The sequence below is a fragment of the Uloborus diversus genome, chromosome 5 (assembly GCF_026930045.1).
Source record: "Uloborus diversus isolate 005 chromosome 5, Udiv.v.3.1, whole genome shotgun sequence".
NCBI lineage: Eukaryota > Metazoa > Arthropoda > Arachnida > Araneae > Uloboridae > Uloborus > Uloborus diversus.
Window position 1 is genome coordinate 181,008,668 of NC_072735.1, and position 26,820 is coordinate 181,035,487.

The window sequence follows — 26,820 nt, forward strand, 5'->3', positions numbered from 1 at the left end:
AAATAGACTCACATCTTCCAAATATTGACTCTTAGTTTTATTGATAGTGAGTCAGCCTGAAACAGATTTTTAAGTATGGTCCAAGTATTGAAATTTGATTTTTTTTTCTATTTGGATATCGTAGACAGTAGCGTAACTAGGGGTTTTCTGGAGTGGCTCTCGCCAGGGGCGCAGCTGCCAGGGGGCGGCGTTTTGACTGATTTATTTATTTTTTTTTTTATTTTATTTATTTATTTATTTATTTTTGATCAAATAATTTGAAAAAAGCTTTAAACAAATTTAAAAAAAACTCGCAAGAAAAAGAGCTAGAGGCTATATATATATATATATATATATATATATATATATATATATATATATATACATAACATCTACTGAGAAGGAACATTGGGTATCATTGAAAACAATTCTAAAAAGAAAATAAGAAAAAAAAATTACACTGCTGTGCTTCCTATTTGTCGAATCAATTAATCAAAATGTTCCAAAAAAAATTTTTTTTGGAGGACACAATGAACTCCGGTGACTTCCCACGTAGGCGACCCTGAGGGGGGGGGGGGGAGCGCAATTACTTTAGTTCGCCTGGGGCGCTAGACCCCATAGTTATGCTACTGATCGTAGATACACTTATGTGTTATAACGCGCCTCGGGTACGCTACACACCGTTGCTTCTGTTATGAAAAAATAAAACAACAAGGAACAACGCCAACTTTGACAGTTATGTGTACAGAACATAATTATTTCTGTAAGAATTCACAATAATTCATCAGTTTCATTCATGAAAATCTTTTTTAAGCGATTCGGAAGCAGTGGAACCCATGGCCTCAACTAGTACTCGCAATTAATTTTTCTTTTAAAAATAAAAACATTAAAAAAAATTTTATTTGTTACTAATAACGACAGCTATACAATTAACAAACTCAGAAACCTCATCCCAGAAAGAAATGTCAATCTTTTGTACAAGTCATCTACCAAAAGCTGCATACATGTAAAATATTGCTGATTTTGCCATACAGTTTAAGACAGCAGTGTAAAGGTAATGACATGATAGAAAAAGAAACACAACGAACAGAAAAGGTGCTTCGAAAAACAGATGGAAAAAGGATTTTAAAAAAAATACTATAATAAAATAACAAAAAATATCAAGTTTAATTTCAAAGCACTTTTAATCCCATGTCTTGTGAAACCGAAAGTAATTAACTTCTAAACTATTTCAAAACACTCCTTACACTGTCTGCAGTTGAAAGAAAAGAGAGAGAGGAGGAGAAGAAAGAAAGAAAAGAAGAACACCGACATTTCAATCGGTCTTTGGAAGAAATCCTGTAAATCAGTTAACAGGAATTGAAAGAGAAATTGTTTTGAAAGGGTTTCTTTTTTGAAGTGAATTCTATTTATTCCTCGAAGTAAACACAAGGTAAAAGCTGGAGAAGGTTTATTATTATTTTATTTATTTATCTTTTTAAATATCTTTAAAGAAATTGTCCGCATTCGAGTGATGATTTTTTAAGTCACTGCTGTCCTTATTACAATCTTGGACAAGTTATACAATATTTAGCGGTACTCAGGAACTCAGGACCAAAATGCTTCCAACCCCGATGTAACGGTCAATTTTCATTTTCATTAGAAGACAAAACTAGTACTTCTAATGTCTATAGATGGGCTCGAGTCTCCCCCCCCCCGCCATGGGAGCCTATGCATATTCCCCATCATAATTATGACCGTTTGTGTCCATATAAGAACTGCTATGACACTCGACACACCCCGCCCGCGTCAGTGATTAAAAGTGCACAAGTATAAGTGTATTAACGTCATGGTGTTGAGGGGGGACGGCGACATAAGAATCAAAATAAAATGCAGAAAGAATTTGGCTTGAATCTGAACTACCGTTTGTTTAACGAATTTTCTTTATATCCGATCAAGACCTGAAAAACACCTTGCATATTCGTTATATCAGTTACTACCTCGGTCACTCAATTCCGAGTGCACTTTTCGGTATTCAGTGGGGGCTATATCCCCCCAATGCCCCTTCCGAGTTCCATTTTCCAGCTCACGTACCACCACTTGGCGGGTTTCCTCTTTATTTATTCTGCCAAAGAGCGAACCGAGGGTCGGAATGCCCCATTTTGTAAATAGACCGGCTTTTTTCGTCAGTCGCACTTGCACAATCACTCACCGAGCAGGAATGTCGCTCACAATTCAATGCCCATGCATCTCATTTACAAGCGGATTTAAAGCGTTTCGGCTACCGACCGAACATCAGCGGGATGGAAAAATCATAGCACAGATTGCATACACCTTTGAATATTTAATATTTTTTGTGTTTCCTGTGAAAATATAGCGATTAAATACATTTGAATTTGTAAAATTCAATTTTTCCAGGGATTAAAAAAACCACATGAAAAAACTTTTTTCCCCCGCCGGCTCAAAATTTTTGGAAATTTTGCATCTCTAGTGAGGGCTCAACCAAAATCTTTCGGTTCATTAGCAATAACAACAAACACATACACATTTCATATAATTAAACAGGGTGTTCCAGTTTAACCTGTAAGACCTTTTTTTTCGTAACCTTTAGTCCCAGATGCATACTTTAAACTGCAAAAATGTTCAAAAGCAGATGCAGAGTTAAGATACTGAATGTTTGAAACGAAAATAAAAGTGAGTCAAAAACTACTTAACTTTTTATACGGGTCCTAGATCCCCTAAATTATATTTAGCGAAAAAATCTCCATTGAAAAATAATTCCAACGCAAAAAGTTTGACATTAGTACGACCAAGATTCACCGAGTTATGAAACACAGCGTTTTGTGATTTACACCATTTTACACTTGCCGTCAATAACACTTTTTGGGGGAAAATATAGCGATTAACATGGGTTTAAAATTATACGTGTGCATCGACTGTGGCTGAAAAGAAAGAAAAACGAAAGTGTTCAAAAAATATATGTTTTCTATCTTGCGTTTTCCCCTCTAAAACATTCTTTCTAGTTCGAAACCTACTTTAGAAAAAAAGCCAACTTTAAGTAAATATGCTTTATTTTCGCTATAATTTAAAATTGCTAAAAGCTAAATAAATGCAATATATTTATAACCTATTTGAATTCATACAACCGTTTGGGACACAAAAAGGGCTCATTTTTTGTCTCAATGTTGCAGAAAAATGAAACCGTGGTCAAATACGCTTCTAGAAACTACCTCGTTATACCTGCTAGACTTTATTCATTCGTAGCACATGCGCAAAAGCAGAGACGACGGCAGACGATTCCGGAAAAAATTCGATTCCCTTTCAAGGCTACTGATAACATTAGCGCGGGAAAAAATTTCGCTTACGAACGCCACTCTTTTGGGATGCTCGCTCCTTTCAGTGAAGTAAAAGGATTTTTATTCACTCAAAGAGCAACAGGTCACACGCAGAGAAAGAGGAAGAAAAGAAGATAAACAAGACAGGGAGGGGAACTTACGTAATTTAGTTGCGCAAGTATCGTAAAAGCATGAAGTGTTTGTTGTTCTCGACGAAGAAATCGATTTTTCTCTTCAGATTAGAAATATACAAATGGACGATGCTCAAGAGTTGAGTTGTTGGAGAATAAAATGGTTTCATTTTTTCAAAAAATGTTTCCTTTCCAGACTCATTTTCGAAGTCTTCAACAGTGCTATTTTCACCCTGAACATTTCATATTTAAGGGGAATCATTTTTGGAGCCTTATATTTTTCCTAAACTAAAAAAAATCCTCATTTGTGACATTAATATGTTTAAGTCTTTCCTGTTGAACGTAGGAGCGGATACAAGAGGAGGGCAAAGAGGTCACGAGTTTCAGAAATGTTTCGTACCCCAAACCGAATTTAGAAAGTTTTGAAGTGTTATATTATACCGGGTTCAAAAATATGATATATTCGAAAATATCCGATATTTTTTTTTATATATATATATATATATATATATATATATATATATATATATATATATATATATATATATATATATATATATATATATATATATATATATACTGTTTGATCACAGATTGTATGGAATTGGCAAACATCCAGTTAAGGCGACTCCATCTGAATGAGGGGAAAAATAAAAATTTTATGCACGCATTCAGCTCATTTGAATGAGACTCTGCTTAATTTAGAGGCTAACATACATCTGCAAAATCTGGCTTCCCTGAAAGCTAATAGATGCTTCCATTTCCGCGTGTAAACCGGACCGGATGTTTGCCTTTCCATACAAACCGTGGTTAGACAGTACATATCGGATATTTTGATATCTGTCCGATATTTTCAATCAACACAAAACAAAGTTTTCAAAATATTAAATGCATCCTCAAATCACTCTTTCTTTTCTTATTTTGTTATTACAATATTTAGACTTAAAAAATAAGGTTTCTTTCATTGTTTATATCTAATTATTTCACTTACCATTTTAATCAATTTTATTAGTACTATCTGTTTTACTCATTTTACTTCTGTTAGATAGTTTTACAAAGTTATATGATTCAGATATATAAAATATGCATTAGGCGGTGCAGAGTCATAAATCATTTTCTTTTTTCTGACCAATGTTTAATATTTAATCAGGCACTTTTAATATGAATTGAAATTGTTACATTACTAATAATTTTATGAATATAAAATTTTAAAAAGGAATTTTATATTAATTTGTTATATTAATGATGTATTAATGCATCATAAAAATATAGTACATTACTTTTTGGCTATTTGTAATAATAAATGACAATAACTATGATTAATATATTTTTTATATTGAAAATACCGTAGTTGAAAAAATAAATATCGAAAATATCAAGATATTTTCAAACTAGATATCGGATATATATCGTGATATATAACATGATATATATCGATTGATGTATATCGGCGAACCCTGATATTATATGCTACCCTAACTTGATTCATTTATGTATTATTTTAGTAATTCATTTACTAATTAACACTATTTTAATTGCTCTTTCTTGCCATGTAAACCTTTCAAAAAAAAAAAAAACGTGATTTGACAGGTTCGGATTTTTATAAAATTTTGTATCTTTCCTCTTTCTATGCATTTTAAAAAGCATGTAAAATTTTTTGGATAATCTCAATCGGTTTAGCTTCTACAAAAGTGCATAGCAGCAGTGAAGTTTTAAAAACTGAAAAAAAAAAAAAAAAACTCCTCTATGGAACGATTTGGATTTAGGGCATCCGATTTGTGAAAAAGGTCACCGTTGGTTTCTTAATACAATGCTCAAGCATTGCACTTGCAGAACAAATTTGGTCAAATAATTTTACGTTGCAGAACATCTTCAAGTACTTTGCTTTGGGGATCCATCCCATCAAGGATGAGTACAAGGGGGGGGGGGGGCGGTGGGTGCGATCGCCCATACACTGAGCCGATGTACATGAACTTTCTTCATGAACATTTACGATATTAAAGTTCCAAAAGCTCATTTATACATAATCTTCGATGGCGTATAGAGAAAGGGAGCTTTTCCCGAAATTCAAGTCTTGGAAACGAAATATTAGTCCATCTCTTAGGGACAGGAACTTTTTTCAGGATTTTTTTTCGAAATTGATGTTTTGAAGCCTGAATTTTAGACGATGTTAGAAAATATTAGAGGTAGGTTCGAAGGCTCTCAGTGAATATTTTTCGAAAGAAACACAACTGTTGAACACCATTAATTACGTAAGGGTAAGCAATAAGGTTCTCCTCCGGAAATGTTTAGGAATTGAAGTTCCAAAGAGTAAAGAGTAAAAGATGATCGCCCCTCATTGAAAATTTCCTGGATCCGTCTTTAGGATCCCTACATACAATTCACCACTATTTTAAAAATCTCGGACCCCCTTTCGGCTTGGGCCAGAGCCAACAAACATCCCCCCCCCCCCGTGCACGCCCCTGCCGGCAGACATATGTTCCAGCCTCTGGATCGAATTCCGTTTTTTTTTTTTTTTTTTTTTTTTTTTTTTTTTTTTTTTAAGGCCTAGATTTTTGCTTAACTTTTTACCTTTGCAAACGGGGTCAGTTTTTTTTTTTTTTTTAATTCGAGCCAAAGTTTACTTTTACACGCAGCTGCATCAGGCACTTACATGACTAATTAATGCAGTTTTGATGTAAATGCCATGGATCTAATAGATTGCACTCCATAAATGATCACGAATTCGATACCTGTTGCTGATGATGGTGTGCGAGATAAAGCTCAACCAATTTCGTCCGACAAATACGAGCCCTAACCCTCCAATGGCTGCGAGGGAAAAAATGCACAGCTAAGGGGTTCTCGTGTATCTATGCAAATGATCTATTTTGGGTACTCGATCGGAAGCCTATTAACCTGTTCACTTCACTTCTCTGTTGGAAGCGAGGACGACAAATCGTCACGTTCCGCGAACAGGAAGGAATAGAACTCGCGAACATGCAAAAGGGCGGCCGAAGTAGTTAACCTTGAAGAGGCGTCTGCAAACTTTTTTTTTTTACTTTTTTTCCCTTTTCATTTATTATTTACTGTCATTAAAAGGACAAGCCTGTTTTTTTCCACTTTCGTGTAATTTTTTTTTTCTTCACTAATCTGTGAAGAGTAAATTCCTTCGGGCAAATCGCATTAACTAATTTGTATGCATGTTTAACGCTTCATAAATATTCTTTTTTTTATTACTTTTTTTTTTTTTTTCAAATCAGACAACGATGAACTCACGTTCCTGTGTCAGGGTGCGGATTAAATTGGAAAACACGAGTAGTCAAACAATGGCTTAGTAAACCACAAATTAGTTTAAAATGAATGAAAATCCTCTTTTCGCTGGACATAAAAAACCTTGGACCTTGGAGCTAACTGAGCAATACCATTAACTTTCAAAGAGATTTATTTTAATGACTTGTATATCAGTTTGCCAATCTTTCTTTTTATGTGACAGAAGACGAAGGCAATATTAGAACTTAAAAACAAAAGAGGATTTTGTAGTAAGTTACCGCCCTAAAGCCAGGGCAGGGCTAAGGCAGAAATACGTAAAATACACCGCCAGCTCAGTTATTCCATCCTAGGACTGCAGTTTCGTGCTTTTTAGCACTCATCAGCCCGGAATAGGAATCACACGAGCTGGAGGCGAAAAATCTCTTAAGGGAGCCAAGAGAGCCAAACAAACTGGTAGCTAATGTAGAATTAGCATCCCAGATGAGCGACCGCAGCAATGGTGCGGTTCAACTCAAAGATTGATGGCAAAGCTAAGGTTTGCTAATTCTGCATTAACTACCAGTTTGTTTGGCTCTCTTGGCTCCCTTAAGTATTCTTCTTGCTGTTCATTTTTAACTCCGAATTGAGAAAATTTCGGGAGATCTTTTCTTCTAATAGCGCGCGACATTACCAACATCAAAGAAAAACATTCAGGTTAGGTCAGGGATTCCCAAACTGGGTGTCGCGGCACCCTAAGGAGAGGAAAGGGGTGCCGCAAAGGGTGCTGGAGATAGAATTTTCTCAAAGCACCCTAGTATAATTCTTCAAAGGGTGCCGCGAATCGGAAAAGTTTGGGAACCCTTGGGTAAGGTCATGTACTTATATTTTACGTGCTGTCTCAGACATTTCAAGAAAAATATTGGCTTACAAGTCTTGAAAGTAGTTTTTTTCGTTTGTACTAGCGTGAAAACCGGTTTAATATTATTATTATTTGTTTGTTTGATTGATTGATTGATTGATTAATACAAAAATAATTTATTAATACACCTTTGGGAATTTTTCGAGTTGAAGTTGAGAGGCTTTTTTGAGGCTTTGAGAGGCCCCGCTCAATTTACTGAAATCTAGCACATGCATCATTTTACTATTTTATTTGTTTCAAGCAAATATCGGGCTCAGGGGAAAGCGAAAAGCAGTCACATGATAGCTCAGAAAGTGACAGGAGTAAACGAAGCGATTTCCTAAACGTTGGGGAATGTCGGGAGGAATGGCACGGAGGGTGATAACAAAACATGAAAATTTGTTTTTAGCATATACAGTAGTTGTAGCAAGAGAGTCTTAAGCAGCTAAATCTACTGTACAAGCTAGATTTTTTTTTCCACTTAATTTCATCACTAGCGTTACCCGCACGGCTTTGTCCGTAGTAGAAAATTAAAAGGTCATTTTGTTCGTCTGTATATTTACAAATACTGGATGATGAATTTTTCGCCAATCTGCTATGTTCATTTGCTCGCCCATGTTACGGTTTCACGTTATGATAATTTGGTAATTTACTCGTCCTCGTTGTGATAATTTTTCTCGGTAAAATGTTCTTAAAATTAGAACAGAAAAAAGAACAAAATCAAAATTTCGAAAAATCGCTTCGAAGTGTACATGCACACCCTCATGCTACAAACTAATTTTGTACCGAATTTCATTAAAATCGGCCGAACGGTCTAGGCGCTATGCGCGTCACAGAGATCCTGACAGAGAGACTTTCAGCTTTATTATTAGTAAAGAAGATAACGATAAATGCAACGTTATCCCCCTCCTCCCCTAATATTCCCTCAATTCGCATACCTCCTCCGAGAGTATGACCCGTCGAGGCTCATCGCGATGAAACACAAACCAATGAAACAAAAGCAACCCATTTCCAGCGAGGGAAGCTGCCACATTGAAACACAATGTTTGCGTTTCAGAGAGGCAGCGAATGATGGGGGAAGTGTTAATGAAAGCCGGAGGAGGAAAGGATGCGGGATGGAGAGGAAAGTAAACACAAGAGGAGATCATTAGAGAGAGAGAGAGTGGGTCAGGGCTAAACGGTGCCCACATACGGTTATTTGCATGGGATCCGATGACGACCATGCTGGCTGAGCTGGGGAAGCGTCGTACGCGCAACGAGTGAAACGGTTTGTAGAAACAATAAAGGAGCAAACAACGTTATTTATTTATTTATTTATTTATTAATTTTTTTTTTTTTTTTATGCAATCAAGGCCGTACCCAAGGGGAGTTCTGCCATTAGGGAAAAAATAATTTAAAAAAAAGGAAAATGAAGTAATATGATTTACATTTTCAATAAACCCTGTCTCGATTAATTTTTTGAACTCTAAGGGTACCCGCGCGGCTTTGCCCGGAGGAGAAAATTGAAAGGTCATTTGGTTCGTCTGTATATTTACAAATACTGGATGATGAATTGTTCGCCAATTTGCTATGCCTTGTTCATGTTACGGTTCCACGTCATGATAATTTGGTAATTAACTCGTCCCCGTTGTGATAATTTGCCCGGTAAAATTTGCTTAAAATTGGTATAGAAAAGGAACAAAATTGAATTTTCGAAAAATCGCTTCGAGGTGCACACCCCCATGCTACAAACTAATTTTGTGCCAAAATCCATGAAAATCGACCGTACGGAACTAGGCGCTATGACAGAGATCCTGACAAGCAGAGAGATTTTCAGCTTTATTATTAGTAAAGATTATTTCAAATTTAAAAATATGTTATAAATTATGTGTTCTAAAAAGAATTTGTTTAAATTTCAATACTTTTAGGACTGTAAGGTGAGTTTGAGTAAGTGCATAACGTAATAATCAAAGATCAGTTTCTAAAGGATGGGGCTCCGTTGAAAAATCTCGTACATTAACCAAATTTTTAAGGTTCATTTTCAAGTCCTTTCGTAAGGTTTTCAAGCATACTATGTCGAATAAACTACAAGCAGATGTTTTATGATCTCTTTTAAGGCATTTCTTCTAAAGATCACACTTGGCAGGGCAACTGCGACCCTTGGCCATTTTCATCACGCATTAAAATCGACGTTGAATTGGGTATGAATTACGCACTGTATTAATGAATCAGGGGTGCCCCCCCCCAAGTTCAATGGCGCAAATCCCCCCCCCCCCATTTTTCTCAGCTCTCTTTCCCTTTTTCATTTTTAGCTCTCTTTTTTAATTTATTTATTTTAATTATTATTAACTATTATTATTATTTTATTTGAAACGTTCTGACTTTTAATGACTTACATACACCACACAAACTAAATAAATAAATGAAATAAAATATAAACAGAATAAAATTAAACAAATAGTTTAAATTAAAAATAAATCAATAAATAAATTTTAAAAAATAATTTTAAAAAATAAAATATCCCCCTCTTCCCCTAAAAAAATGATTACGCAACTTGCGCCATAATCCCCCCCCCCCTGTGAACACTCCTGATGAACTTAAAAGTTTATTTTCCGTTAGAAACAAATATGTATAGTTTTTGCATATAACCATGATTTTAAGTTAATTTAAACTAGAAAAGCAAATAAAATAAGGAAGTTAACTGAAACACTAATGTAAGGAGTAGGTACTTTATTTATTAAAAAAGGAAAAAAGAAGTAGCTACAATTAAAAAAGATTTTAAAATATATGTAATGAAAAACCATGAGATTATTCCGTTAAATTTGTGAATGTAAAAGAGAAATTGAGCTCTTTCTTCAGACAACAGTTAACTGTGGGAGAATGCAAAGAATTTGAACTCGACTATTTCAGTGTAATTTTCTCATTCATTCTACTTTTCTATAATGTCTATAGATAAAAGTAGCATCCGAAACAACCGTTGTTTTTAGTTTTTCGAATATGTCAACGCAGCACTCTCTATTACAGATTGATTTGATTTCTCTTTACATATTTTGATTTGCCCATTTTATAGAGCACATGAACCAAACCTCCTATCTAGATTTTCTAAATATTTTACGTAACGTAAGTGTTCCAAGGTCAACACTTACTTTTTTTTTTCTGTTGGACAGCAATTAGTCTAAGCGAGAAAATTGGATTATAATTAACGGTCCTAAACCTCTCAATAAAATAGTTCGCTATCGATCGTTTCAAGCATCATCAAAAAGAAAAGTAAGATAAGGAATGCACTGCGAAAAGACTATACTAGAGCAAAATCTTTTTTCGTCACAACTTGGTCTATTTGATTTGTCACTTTATATCTATAGTTAGGGCAAATCTAACCTGGCAGTGTTGTAATGAGGTGATTAGGACCTGCGTGAGCGTCACAATGTTGCCAGGTTAAGTAAATCGACTATAGTTACCTTCATCATTAATTTTAAGAAAGTCTTCTAAAAATAAATTACGAAAACAGGATGATATTCTGTGAGTTCGATGGTTGGAACCGGACTTGATAAAAAACTAGACGGACATAAATAAATACGAACAAATATATATACATTTGTTTACTTTTAATAGAATGGATTGAATAAATCATGATTTTGACGTCACCAGGAAAACGAGCAATAGATCAACATACATTTAGATATTCGTAGACGAGGGTTCTTCAGTATTGCATCTTCGTTACCAATACTAAGAGATGCATCACAGCAGCTACCCAGAATATTTTCAAATTAAAACCACTTTAGGGTCATTCCAAGGAAAACGGAAATTTTCCCCGCATGTGAAGCTTCATACATTTTATTAAAATAATAATTCAAATGGGTATTGAACAAAATATTTTTTCTTAAGAAATCACAACAACGTGTGACTTTTGCAAAAAAATTTCGACCTTGCCTTTCAAAATTATTTAATTTTTTATGAAAAAAAAGAACCGTCAGGTGCGGGACAAAATGGCCGTTTTCACTGGAATGGCCATACACATTTTTTTTTCAACGATTAAAAAAATTATCTCTCAACAAATGAAATATGTTTCCTTTACGTTAGAACCTTAGCTTTCAAAGCCTACAACTTGTTTCGTCATTGCTGTACTAATAGAGCAAACATATTTAGTAATGTATGCAGCAAACAACAAGAGGCTCACTTTGGACGTCCCGCATGTGACGCATGGAAATAAATTATATGTTAAGTAACAAAGTTATTAAATAAAACATATCAGGAGTATCTTGGTATCAAATGGAAAGAGAAAAAAATGTGCTTACTCCTGTTTAATCAAAATATAAAGTTCAAGAACAAAATGTTGGTGAAATTATCGAGTAAGAATGTCCCACACGTGATGGTAGAATGGTCCTACCCGTTCTCAGTAGTTAAAGCCTGAAGTAACCCACCTTCCCCTACTCTGAGGCATCGTTTTCTCTACCGATTTTACTATCAATTCCCATCAAACCTTTTCTCTTTTCCCAAAATTCCACTGCAGTTTTAAGAGTTAGCATTTAACGAGCTCTGCGAATCCATGACGTAAACAAGCAGCAACCGTATCGTTTTGAAGTTTGCGCAAAACAGCCGCGAGCGGCGCTGGTTGCGACATCATCGAGGCACAAAATGGCCGAACCGTCAGCTCGACGTGAAAAGCGAAAGCAAACAGACAAGACGGGAAATCGCTCCCTAAAAAGTGAAAGTGAGAAAGTCTTTTTAACAGTGACCTAGCTGGGGAGAAAATAAAAAAACGGCGCAATTCTCTCCGCAGCAGAACACTTGCTCTATCTCTCGCCGCTTTTGCCAACGAGGTCAGTAGGTCAGATGATTTGAAGAGAAAAACTGGGTCGCCGGTTGTTGCTAAAGCTGTTCGGGGCGGGGCCTTTCGCACTGCAGCGCCGCGATGCGGTCGGAACGCTCTCTTCCCACGCCCGTACACATTCATTCACTGCTACTTCGCAGGAGATTTTCATGGGGATTTTTTTCCCCCGAAATAATAAATCAAATTGAAATATCCCGCCACTGATTGACATTCGTTTTGGCTTGCCTAAGGACAATGCGTTTTTTTTTTTTTCCTTTTAACTCCCAAATAATACATTACACATTCAATCATTTGAGTTAGAAAATTTCTTCTTTTTGTCGATTTACACACAATGAAAATTAATAACAAATGTATTGTTTTATTCAGTTAACATTCCCGTCAGAGCGGGGGCTGGGACCTGTTGCTTATTTTTGAATGACCTATTCCTAAGTCAGAGTAGTGGGAATAACAAAAAACAAGAATTAATAACCGATCAATTCATGTTGCGAAAAAATTATTTGTTTCTTCGAATGTGCTCAATTTTTTTCGTGCATATAATAAATTGAAATTTCATCATTTTGTTAGAGAAAAATCGCTACTTTGAAGGATCCCTGCGCATGAACAAGCTTTATATGGCTTTCTTTTTAAATGGTCCTTTTCATTTTTCTCTATGGAGCTCCATAATGTACGACATTGTTTCAAGGTCAATGTACCCCCTCTAAAAACAATCTAATATTGATGTGCATGAGTGGGAGGGGAGATTGAAAAGAACAATAAACAAATCGATATTTTTTAAACAGCGTTAAATGTGAGAAAAAGTGAAATCAATTGATGTCACAGATGGCGGACTCAATTTTTTTTAAGCAGGCAAAAACACTTTTAGAAATTAATTTCCTTGAAAATCAGACAAAAATCACATGTTTTTACAGAATCATAAATTAATTTGTTTTCCAAGAGCTCTCTTTCTCACAATGGTGCACAAGTTCATTTAAATTTTAAGCACAAGTCCAAGTTTATTATGTATGTGAATATTTGTAGAAAACAAAATCTATTTATAAAACAAGACACATTTGTGGCGTAAATAAGAGTAAAGATTGCAACGCTTGAAAAAACTGAGAAGTCAAAATTGGAAATCGCATTTAAGGAAATTAAAAAGCAAAGGAAACATCGCTGTTTCAAATATTAGTCGCGAGAAATTTAATTCTTTGAGCTATGATAACAGATAATTCTTTTTTCAAATTTCAGAATTTTATCAAGCATACTTATAAAATGGTAGCAATAACATTAATAATCGAAGTACAAATCTAAAATTTTAGTTTTAAAAAAAACATGACCATGGAAGAATTTCGACAATTTGATATCGTAACGTAATTTTAAATTCGAAAAATTAGCTAACTGACATTTTAATTTTAGAACAAACAATTCATGCCAAATGCGTTGCGCAAAAATTGTTGAAACAAGTGAAGTCTTTTAAAATCATATATTTTGGTTGTCCATATCAAAAGAAAACACGAAATTTTCTTCAAGACAACTTAAAAAAAATAATAATAAAATAAATAAGAAGAAACGAAGGAAGATATCGCAAACAAGTAAGACTAAATAAAATAATAATAAGAGAGTACTGTATACTGATATACGTTGTATACGTTTTATAAAAATTAATGGCTGAGAAAAAAAAGTACGTCACGTTATTTTTCATGATTTAAAGGATTTTCAAATAAGACAATAAAAACAAATTGACAAGTAGATAGATATGAAAAAATATGAACATGATCACCCTTAGCATGACGCAAGTGCTACATAGTTGACGAATGCCTTTATACACCACCTGGTGTGAAAATCTGGAACTATTCAAAATATTGCATGCAACTTCTCTCGTACCAAATAATTAAGTTGTGTAATTTTTTTAAAATGTTGAATGTACTATATATTTTAAATTGTTTGAACAATTACTTTTCAATCCACGCATTTTAATGAATTTTTTAAATATATTTATTTATATACTGAAACGAATACGGGTTGTAATATTTTTTACACTTCAAGGTATAACATAATAGTTTTCAAATTAAGATGCCTAAAATAGGAGAATCTAATTCCCATTTTAATTACCGTGAAAATTTAGACAATTACCATTACAATTGGGATTTAAATAGATGTTTTTTATGATATACAGTATGTGTCTTAAAAATTGGACAAATGTTGAAACACTAACAAAATGACTAATTAAAGTATTGGGATTTAATTAAGTTGCAATATAAAATTGGCAACAAGGAGAAGAAAAAAATTGCACTATTGGGGAAAAGAATAACATAGATCAAATGCCTTTAATTAAAAATCTGTTTGCAAAAGTGTACTGAACTCATATCCATTAAAAAAATAACTTTATCAAACGTTTTAAAGACACAGTTTGAGATTCAAAAAAGAGAGAGAGAGAGAGCTTGAAAAATTACGAAGTATTTTACTGAAAAAAAGATGAGATTTTGATAAATGTAATTTGGCAACATTCTAACTTTGCTTCAAATTAAATAATTATTTAAGCAAAAATTTGAAGCTTTTTTTTTTCAAAGTAACATCAAAGAGCTAAGAAAAATGGTGGAAAGAAGTTTAATTTCCAGTTTTATATAGGAATTAAAAGAAATAGCCCTAAAAACGAGTCACCTCTCCCAAAAAAGTGTATGGACTAAAACTAAACTATTACATCTTGTTTCCCGACATTCTTATATTTAAATGGTTGTGAACTTAACTTTAAGGTCACTTCAAAAATTTAGTAAAACGCCATCGCTTTGAGAAGTCAGGAATGCATTTTTAAAAATACTAAAACAAATCATAGCTCAACGAGAAAATGCGAACGCAAAAAAGAATCGGAAAAATGAAAACGTTTCACATTCCCTGAATACAGATATCTGTTACAAATTCTGATGAACGAATGACCCAGTTTTCCTTATGTTTAACTAGCAGCAGTTTTTTCTTTATTATTATTAATATCATATACAAATAAATCTTATCTCCAAATTGAGTATCCTCCAAGGTTCGCGTTTGTTTAACACGAAAAATTTAGATTCTGCGGGGAATCTTGTTTATCTATTTTATTTTTCTTTACATCAGCAATGGTGAAAACTACGGCGATCGCGTATCAATAGCAAAATAGGTTTCAAGTAAGCTCAAAATTTATAAGCTTTTTACACAAAGCCACAATTGGGTAACATTTAGTAATACAAAAGTTTTTTTAATTGAAAAATTAGTAGTGGAAATATTTATTAATTAGATGTTTAAAGAAAGCAGGTAAATAATGAGGGAAGAGAGAAGCTCAGTTAGTGAAATATCTAGCGGTAATAACAGCATTTAACAACAAATTATAACGGCTGCCTTTACTGAATAATCAAAAATAATAATAATAATAAATAAATAATGTAGCACAAATAAAATAACTAATGTTAACGAAACTATCCCGAGGAAAATTTCAACTCTTACGAACAAATACGCTCAATATTTTCAGAGACCAAAAACTAAAATCGTAAGTTCTTTAACAAAAAAAGAAAAAAAAAGGATGGGTTTTTTTAAGTGTTTTAAAAATATCTTATGCGTGATTTCATTAATATCGCTTCTTTCGAATCGGATTTAGGCATTATCTCAAGCACGTTTACGAAAATTAATTAAACTTTCTTAGAAGAATAGAAATCATTACGTTGATCCTCTGATAAAAGAGAACGATAAGTTTTAACCAATAACAAACACTTAAGTAAAAACGGGAAAAGGTTGTTCAAAAGAGAGTGGGGGGGGGGGGGGGGGACCTTTCTGAATCATTCACGCAAAAACCCGTTACTAAAAACATTATTTTAGGATGGAAAATATTTAGTTCAACTGGCACCCGCACGGCTTTGCCCGTAGTAGAAAATTGAAAGGTCTTTCGGTTCGCCTGTGTATTTACAAATAATATAAGATGAATTTCTCGCTCATGTTACGGTTGCACGTTATGATAACTTTGTAATTTACTCGTCTGTCTTATGATAATTTTGCTCGGGAAAATGTTCTTAAAATTGGAACAGAAAAAGAACAAAACCGAATTTTCGAAAAATCGCTATGAGGTGCACACCCCATGTTACAAACTAATTCTGTGACAAATGTCATGAAAATCGGCCGAACGGTCTTGGGTTATGTGCGTCACAGAGATCCTGACAGACAGAGATCCGGACAGATAGACTTTCAGCTTTATTATTAGTAAAGAAGTATCCATTTCCCTTTCAAAACGAAGTAGTAATATTTTAGAAAACGCCATTATTACCACATCAAAATTTACTACTATTCTGTACACACTCTCACTTTTTTTTTTTTTTGTAAACATTGAATAGCCCGATGCAGATAGGAACAATCTACAAAGCATTAAGCGTAAATCATCTCCCGTTTTCACCGAAATAACTCTTTGTTAGGTCTGAATTCGGAATGTAAAATTGTGTATAAAATCCTTTTAAATCCCCGATCAACTGTCCCACCCATTAACTCTCTTTTTTGTTATAACTTTCCGTTCTCCAGCTTAGCTTTGGGAGGATGAATCCATCTGTGTCAGCGAAAATAACAGCGACATACAATAATTATACTTGCACGGATAGAAATCAACAGTGTTATGTATGATTGTTTCGGACAGTTTATCCCGTGTCTGACGCTTTTGCATTCACGGCTCAAATCTAAGGAACTCAGTTATTTTTGTCGCAAAAGAAAAATGTACAAGAATGAACCTCATTTTTATGCTACTCATTTTCTGGTGGTAAGGTTTGCAAAAAGTTGGCTTTTATTTGCCCACCGGTTGCCGAATCCACTTAAGACTATGATTGTAAAGCAATACTGGAATGCACTAGAGTTATGTGGAAAACCATTAAGTTTAAAGAGTGGCGTGTTCAGAAAAGAATTTTAGAGGGGGTAATTTTTATTTTTCGGGGGGGGGGGGGGGGAGGTATGGAAACTTGTAATCCTTTTTCTTTGGCTAAAAATGGAAACGTTCTGAATGTCGGGTGGACATGTCTCTAAATCCAATGACTGAGGTGGAGAAGGGACACCTGTTGGCCCAGGCCCGAGATTTTTTAAACAAGGGGTGAAATATATGTAGGGACGTAGGCGAAAACAATATGGGAAGGAAGGCATAAAAGTGGTTTGTGACGGGGGCCCTGAAATTTCTTTGCAAGACCCTGCCTAAATCTCTCGCCTAGGACACGCCCATGGTTTGAAGAACTCAACAAACAAAACCTTCCGAAGACATCTTAAATCAAGGACGGATACAAGGGAGGGGCGGTGGGGGCGATCGCCCCTTCTTTGAGCCGAGGCACAAGAACTTTCGTCAGGTATATTTATGATATTAAAAGTTCCAAAAACGCAATTTTACATAATCTTAAGGCGTAAAGAGAAAGGGAATGACGTTTCATGACTTCCCTGAAATTCAAGTCTTGAAAACGAAATCGTTAGTCCATCTTTTATTACACTCGTCTAGAGATAGGGACCGGAACTTTCTACAGGATTTTTTTTTCGAAATTGAAGTTCCAAATCCTTAATTTTAGATGACCTTCGATGACATTAGAGATGTTCGAAGATTCTCAGTGAACATTTCTCGAAAGAAACACAACTGTAGAGCACTTTTGATTATGTAAGGGTAAGAGATGGGGTTTAGTACACCCCTCCGAAAGTTTTTAGAAATCGAAGTTCCCAAAGAGTAAAGAGAAAAACATAATCACCCCCTCCTTGAAAATTTTCTGGATCCGTCCTTATCTTAAATTCACGCTATCGGAGATAAACAGCTGAGGAGATGCGCATTTTGCAAACGATGCCTTATTTTGGTTTTTGAAAATTTAGCAGTGCGTACAGAACCGACGGTAAACACAGAAAAAGAAACAACAAAAGAAATGGCTCACCTTCTAATTTCATGCCGACGTCCAGACACTTCTGGAATCGACAGTATGGACAACGTTTCCTCTGGCTCTTGTCGATGTGACAGCTGCGATCAGCCACACACGTGTAAACCTTCTTGTTCTGGACGGTCCTCTTGAAGAACCCCTTGCAGGATTCGCAGGTCAAGAGGCCGTAGTGGTAGCCGGACACCTTGTCCCCGCACACAGGACACAGTTCCTCAATGCCCTCTTTGGTGTCCGGCGGGTCGTGCTGGTATTCCACCAGGGGCCCCTGCTGCGACTGGTTGCCAATGCTCTGCTGTTGGCAAGAGGCAACGGTCAGCATGCCGGGGGGTGCTAGGAAGAAAGAAGTATCCATTAGGTGCGATGAGCTCATCATCTTGATGGTCAAGTGTTTCAAAGTGCTCGGTTCAAAGAAACGCTGCGATGATGGTTTTTTTAGCTGTTTGGCAAGTAGCTCTTCATCGCGTTTGGGTAGTTTGGATAGCGTTTCGCGGGTCAATTTTTTCACACACGCGCGCAAAAAAAGAAAAGGCACTTGAAAAGCTAGAAGTTAATATTAACACAAATATCCTTCGGGACGGGTAGATATTTTGCAGTTAACACGCGCACAAATAATTCGATAAATATAAATATATATATATGTATGTACTTTAATCACAAAATATTCCAGTGTCAGCACTCGTCAGCACAATGTTTCACAAAATATGATGTAGGCTTAGGCACAACGAATGGGTTCGAATCCTTGCTCGATGAATAATCCAAAAAAAGTAAACCACACAAAATCCTTAAGGACCTTCAGTACTGTTTGATGTTCCGGTACACACACACACACTCTCGATGAATGCGCCCCCCCAAAAAAAAACTTCCAACGTCACAAAACAGTAAATCCAATCCTTAAGGACGTTGGGAAGTTTTGACCGCTCTGGCAGTCCGGCACTGTCAGGCGGGCTGGAGCCGAAAATACGGTGTCATGTTGGTGGAGAGGGTATCGTTTGCGCACATATACAAAAACTCGGTAAAGGTCAACCGAAAGTGAGAGAGGGCCACCAAAGGCAAGAAGAGTGTGTCAATCGATCCGGCGACCCCAATCGCAGTGGAGCACCAGTTCCATCGCGAGTTTAATCCACACGTGATGAGAGAGAGGGAGAAGAGCTCTGAATCGCAGCGACTGCCTGCTTCCCGAGCTTCTGGCACTAGTGAAAGTCTCGTCGACACGTGAGTTAGCCACTTTCGCCGCGACCTACTAAACCACGAGGCGGTAGTGGGTCTATGTCAGCGCGGGCCCACTGACCCATAAACGCGCTGGCCAATCCGGAGTGCGCTCTACCTGTACGTACGCGCACACACACGCACACAAAAGCGCGCGCTACCCCCTCTCCCCTTTTGCTCCGTGTTATCTGTTTACCTTTTTTCGCGCTTCCCGAGATGGAGGAGGAACCCCCCCGAGAGATGAGGAAAAAGCTCTCTTTTTCACGCTAACCTGCTGATGTAATGAATACGCAAACTTCAGAACTTCCCCTCAGATCATAAATAGACATTAACTACGGGGGAAGGTATGGCAGTTGACCCTAAGTTTTATAAAACCATTTCTCCCATCATTTGTTTTCTTTTTCTTACTCACCCCGACTATTTTGGCGCTGCTCCCAAGCAGTAAACACGGGGGTTGGCTTAGAGTGGGAACTTCACAACTTTTCCAGACAAACACGTTCGTTCCTATAATAGATCACTGCGGCGATTTTGTGTAAACCAAAAGGGGGGAAAAAGGTTTTCGCAAAAAAAATTTACGGAAGGAACTCATAACAAAACCGTCGTATAATATGTGGTCGTATAGTATGTGATGCTGTTTTTCTGTAAAAAGCTTTTTTTAGACTTTTGGAATCCTAATTTCGTTTTCTCTTTGAAGGCTCCCTTACCTCCCACCATCCCTCCGTCAATTCTTTGAACAGGCTTTTAGCACTATACAGAAATTACAAAACACTCATCCTCCATCCACCACCACGTGACATACGAATAAAATCACTTAAACTTGTAACCTCTTGTAACTACATCTTGGGAGTCGTCATCCAGTCCAAATACGGGAGTAGGGATGCAAGTGGGCTTGAAATATTTTGAGTAAAACACGTTTAAAGTTCAGATTCTAGGTAGGTTTTCAGTAAAACTTTTTTTTTCTGCATCATGTTGTGTAGCAGCCATTGAGAAAAGATAAAATGGAGGGAGGGCCAAGACCCCTAGTCACGTGATAGATTTTAAAGCAAAGCTTTGGAAGAAATCAAGTTTATTTCACTTGTTTCGCGCAAAGCCGGCCAACCATTCGTTGCTGAATCACGTGACTTGGGGTCCTTGGGGCAGCTTCTACTAAGTCAATGATTGGACTTGCTCCCTCCATTTGTATTCCTGCTCTAAGGTAGCAGCACCTATCAGGACTATTAGTACTATCTCTTGCCCCAAGACAGAGGAGAGGTTCACCTACTGAAGAGGATCTTCGCCCTCCCCCCTTTCTTTTGTCATTTTCCATAAATCAAATTTTGGAGAGGGAGAGAATTGAAGAAATCAGATTCACAACACACACAAACTAATTTATTTTTCTACTCACTGACACAATATACATGATTGGCATCCAATTTGCCCTTTTTCCCGAATAGCGCGGTCAAAAGATAAGCCCTAAAGTTATCCCGCTATTCGGTCAGAAGGTTTTTTCCAGTCATGCCTTCATGACTGTCTATAATACCGTCTGCGCCATATAACCCAGGCGCTCTCATGCATCTGCGCAGTAGGCATTCGCGGAAAGCCCCATTACGCAATTATGGAGATCCCAAGTTATTAATCTTTGGATCCCTGTCAAGTGTTATGCAATGTAACCGCATGGAGCATATAATTTCTTACACCTATCATGTGTACTGATTTTCTTTTGGCACTGACATTCCTTTGCTTCTCACTACCTCATTTAACGCAGACGTCTCCGAGATGTCACTCATTTCATAGACTATTACAAACTAGGGCGACGGCACCAATAACAGACATGCTTAACACATCGCTCTCAGATTAACTCAACTTTCTGAGCCTTTTAATGTGTTTAGATTTTTAAAAGTATTTTTCTCTCTTGCAACTACATCTTATCTAAAGTTTGGCTGCTTGTGTGTCCTCTGAATTAGTTAATTCTATTTCTGTTTGCTCAATTTCGAAAAAAGAAACGAACCCCTGTAACAGGCACCAACAATTCTGATGATACCCAGTAACAGATAGGATGGGGAAAGGATGAGTAACGGACAAAATTCCTTTTTTCTCTTCAAAATGTGCAAAAGTTCTTCATTTTTAAATCTAAAACCTTATTAATCCCTTCAGACCTGGTGTCCGGTATACCGGACATACACTTTAAACAGCTGTTAATCATTCAATAATTGATTTAATTAGTTGATTTTTTTGTAGTTGACTCTTTACATTCTACTTATTATAATCTGTGAAATAATTTTTCGTTTTGGGATTGACAACACTGACATATAAGGATTGAGAGGTAGAGAGTGGCTCATTTTTCCAACCATGGATTTTCATTTGAAAAGCGAGGTTTTTTTCCTGATTTTTTTTTTTGAATATAAAATCTTTAATTAATCGTTTCAAACGCTTATATTATGTTTCATAATTGTTTGTAGAACATTGTATAATGAAGTTTGTTCGGTATTTTATCGTTTTTGTACATGAAATATTGATTTCAAAAGTATAAGTCCGGAATATTGGAAGTGGCATAGCTATTTTAATTTTTCCCCTACAAACTCAAAATTTTGTCTATAAGATACCCTTTACCATAGTACACTGTGTACCAAATATCAACATTTTTGGTACAATATTTCATAATTCCGACTGAAGGGGTTAAATTCAAAGGAACATGAAACACCGGCAGACCTCATGGTAGCTGTTCATAACCTTCCACCAATGCCTTATAAATACACAATGGCACATAAAAATCACTTCGACAACACTAGGCAGTTGCACCGTATTTATGGGTCGCAGCAACATCCGTTTTACCCGCCAAAAATTCTTATTATTTAAATCCAAACATATGACTGTCTGTCACTAAACCTTTGTGTATTACTGATGCTGTTACCCTATGCATCTTATTTTGCTTCTCCTCAATTATTTGCGAAGCAGCGTATGAAATCTCTAAAATTCTGGATATAATCCTCCCTTCTGGGCACGACCCCCATCCCCTAAGTTCCCTAGACTCCGGGCACAGTGGTGGTGCCCTCAATTTTATAGCTCTACGCACGCCTATGGTTTTTTATAATGGGTACAATGGAAATGTGATCACATAAGGGCATGGCAGGAAGAGAAACACAAAAGTGAAACATATGGAGCAGCAGTAAAAATCCAAATGACAGTGAAAAACCGTCATGGAAATTAAATAAAATTTGAATGATTGAGAGTACATTTTTGTTGAGTGAGGAAAAAACTTTGATGAATGAAGAGAATGTTCTAAGAGCTAAGGAGGGAGATTCAATAGCTAAAAAGAAAATTTTAGCTACAAAAAAAGATGACAATGGAAGCTCCGGGCGTCCGAGGAAAAGTTTTAAACGAAAAGTTCTAAGAGCTTAGGAATTTATCTTAATGTGAAGAGAAAATCTTAATAACGAAGTAACAAAAAATTTCATAACAAAGTTTTAAAAAAATAGAGACACAGAAAAAAAAAACAATTAACTTTCGAAACAATATAATGTTTGAGGCAAAACTCTTCATAACTAAATCAAATATGCTCAGAATAAGAGAAAAAAACTTGCTGATTAAGTGAAAGGTTTTTATATGAATAACTAATGAAAAAATAAACATTGAGAAAAAGTATCTGCAAATAAGTAAAAAAAACAAAAATCATGGCTTAGAGAAAAATAAGAATAATGATGGAGAAAAGTCCAAACAATTAAGGCAGAATTTTCAATGGTTTAACTTTTTGAGGAAAACCTCAAAAGAGAAAATAATTTAAGGAACTAAAAATTTCATAAGGATGAGAGGCGTTCTAGTAACAAAGGAAAAAATTTAATGGCAAAAGGCGGGGGGAATTGCATATATAGAAGAGAAAATCGTATGAGAAAAAATATACATAACGATTGAGAGAAAAAAAATATTTATGACTAAAAAGATAAATTAACAAGAGCCAAGGGGGGGGGGAATCAAGCATTTGAGGAAAATATTTTGCGTAAAAAAATCGCTCTTAAGGGAAAAATCATTGACGAGAGGAAAATTCTGATGGCAAGACAATAATTGCAATATCAATATAATGTTATCAGACATTTTAAAATGATTACGAAAATAAAATAATTCAGTGAAATGTTTTTTTTTTTTCGGAAAAAATACTTGGAACAAATCCACACATCTGATTTTCCAAAAGACTTCGAAAAGTACCTTAAAACTTCCTTCAAATCCAACCCTTAAAATAACTTTAAAATAACAAATGAAACAATTTAGTTATTATTCACTGAAGAGCAAAAATTCAGTTTCATTTCCTTCCTTTTTTTTTTTGGAGAAAATATGAGGCGCAACCAAGGAGGCAACCCCACCCCCAGAAGCCTTTGTTTTACCAATATTGCCGATTGTAGTATTTTATTGTATGCGTATACACGTGAAGACTATATGGCTAAAATGCCCCCACCTCCCCATCAGGAAAAAATTTGGTTGCATTAATCCTGACGTCAGTTTAAAACTGCTTCAAATTCTTTAACTAATCGAAATAATTATAAATTTTCTATCATTTTACTTTTCGGCCCGAGCGAGTCGAATCGGAAACATCGAGTCTGCTAGAAAAGCGATTCCAGTAGGGCCGTTCACATGACGTTTTTCTACCTCGCATTTTCTCGCTCCGGCTCTGCAAAAACCCGGATCGAAAAATTCCTCATTCACATGTGAAAAGCTGGTTTATCCCAGAGAGCGGATTTACCCAGCATCCTTTGCGCAAATCCTAAATGGAGGAAGTAAACCGTCACAGTTGGCGCAGTGCATTCTGGGTAACAACCCGGCTTTTCTCCTACCCCCAAGCAGGAGGAAAAAAATTCCAGCATTTCCCCAGCAAATAACCGGCTTGCGGTCGAAAGCAGGGTTTTTCCTGGGTCGAAAAGCGTCATGTGAACGGCGCTAGTGAGAATACAATAGTCAACCGCCACCAAATTAAGAACTCTTGCATTCCGGAGCTAAGTTCACGACTCGAGATTTTATTTGGGTCAAAACACCCAACGGGAAAGCTGCCTTCCTGGAGGACTTCCAAGGGTGGGTGACCTTAGAGCAGACATTAAACTGAGAGAGAGAGAGCGCCGGAGTGTTTTCCAGTCGCCATCATGAAACGGCTTTAGTTTGATTTCCACGTGACACTGATTCATACGTTGCCGAATTTCATTGGAGTTATCAATGTTCTCTGAATTAGACAGAAAATTATGTCAAACATTCTTTTTATAAAAAGTTCATTAATCGCCTTCAAAAAGTTAAAAAAAAAAAGAAAATATAAAACCTTTTTTAAAATAGATGCATCTTAGTAACTAAAAAAAAAATAGTTTCTTAAGCTCTTTCTTCAGTGTAAAAATAAAACGCCTCGAATTTTATTTTCCCTCGTTGAAAAAAATTAAAAATTACATAAGTAAAAATATGTTCCAGAAAATACACAAAAAAATAATAAAATATTTCATGATCAGAAGAAAAAAAATCGTTTGAACAGTTCTTGCTGTTAAAACATAGACAGGGTTGTCAACCTTGAAGAAACAATTTGAGGAGCATTTTGAAATTTTGCGGAACAGCTCGGTATTTCGCATGAATTTGAATTTAAAAAAAACTAAAACTTCGCAGCTCAAAAACATATATCTAAAATTATTTTTGAGCTTTGATTATCATTTTAAGCACTAGCATTTTTTTTTTTTTAAACTTAATAAAAATTTTAAACGCTATGTCATACTTGAAAACACTCGGCCATGAAATGCAGAGTAAAATAACTTTCTTGCGGAGCTGAGGAGTTTCGTTATTTTTGCGGAGCAGTTGGCAATCCTGCATAAAGCACTCCAAACTTCCTTTTATTTCGCGTTTCCAAAACTAGAACAAATAAACTTAAACTTTAGAATGAAAATAAAAACAAATCAAATGAACAATCATTATTTCACAGTAAAAACCAGGGATGCGGATTCGGCGTCGTGGAGTCGGCGTCAGACTAATTTTGGGATAAAAGAGTCAGAGTCGGAGGCCGAAAGTTTAAAATTTCAATAGTCGGGAAAATGAGTCGGTCATTTTCCCTCAAAATCTGTAACTTTGCCACTGCTTGTGGAGTCGGAATGATTTTGAGGTAAATGACGGAGTCAGAGTTAGAGCTGGAGTCGGTCATTTTCCCTCAAAGTCTGCAACTCTGCCACTGCTTGTGGAGTCGGAATGATTTTGAGGTAAATGACGGAGTCAGAGTTAGAGCTGGAGTCAGTCATTTTCCCTCAAAGTCTGCAACTCTGCCAGTGCTTGCGGAGTCGGAATGATTTTGAGGTAAATGACGGAGTCAGAGTTAGAGCTGGAGTCGGTCATTTTCCCTCAAAGTCTGCAACTCTGCCACTGCTTGTGGAGTCGGAATGATTTTGAGGTAAATGACGGAGTCAGAGTTAGAGCTGGAGTCGGTCATTTTCCCTCAAAGTCTGCAACTCTGCCACTGCTTGCGGAGTCGGAATGATTTTGAGGTAAATGACGGAGTCAGAGTTAGAGCTGGAGTCAGTCATTTTCCCTCAAAGTCTGCAACTCTGCCAGTGCTTGCGGAGTCGGAATGATTTTGAGGTAAATGACGGAGTCAGAGTTAGAGCTGGAGTCGGTCATTTTCCCTCAAAGTCTGCAACTCTGCCACTGCTTGTGGAGTCGGAATGATTTTGAGGTAAATGACGGAGTCAGAGTTAGAGCTGGAGTCGGTCATTTTCCCTCAAAGTCTGCAACTCTGCCACTGCTTGTGGAGTCGGAATGATTTTGAGGTAAATGACGGAGTCAGAGTTAGAGCTGGAGTCAGTCATTTTCCCTCAAAGTCTGCAACTCTGCCAGTGCTTGCGGAGTCGGAATGATTTTGAGGTAAATGACGGAGTCAGAGTTAAAGCTGGAGTCAGTCATTTTCCCTCCGACTCTGCATGGCCCTGGTTTTCACCAGGGGGCTGCAGATCAAGCATTTTAGCGTGACCTGTGACAAAGGGGGGAGGGGTGCGTGGGAGTGTGACACTTGGTAACAAAAAAGGGGCGGAAGTCACAAATGTTGAGAGAAAAAAGTGTGACATCATTTACGGACAGCCTTTTTGACGATCTGGCACAGGCCCGGCTCCTGGGGTAGGCGGCCGCCTAGGGTGGCAAATTTGGAAGTTGGAACATATTTTTTTTTAAAGTATGAATATCTGTTTAGGTGCCATAAGTTTCACTACTTCAATGCAAAAAAAAAATAAATAAATAAATAAATAATAATAAAAATAATAATAATAATAAATAATAATAATAATAATTTAGAGAGTGTACCTACAAGCAAAGCATAGTTCGGACTTTAATTAGAAATTCAATTTAATTTTAGAGGCAGCAAATTGTGTGATTTAAGTCTTTCGAAAATATTAATTTC

At 36.2% G+C, this 26,820-nt stretch overlaps 1 protein-coding gene across 1 annotated transcript in view; it reads right to left on the reverse strand.

Moving 5' to 3' along the window:
* LOC129222159 (nuclear hormone receptor FTZ-F1-like) overlaps nt 1–26,820 on the reverse strand; it is a 256,600-nt gene that overhangs the window by 122,694 nt on the left and 107,086 nt on the right. Inside the window, exon 2 of the mRNA XM_054856616.1 lies at nt 18,237–18,569. Coding sequence (XP_054712591.1) covers nt 18,237–18,569 — 333 coding nt within the window. The remainder of the gene's footprint in view (nt 1–18,236; nt 18,570–26,820) is intronic.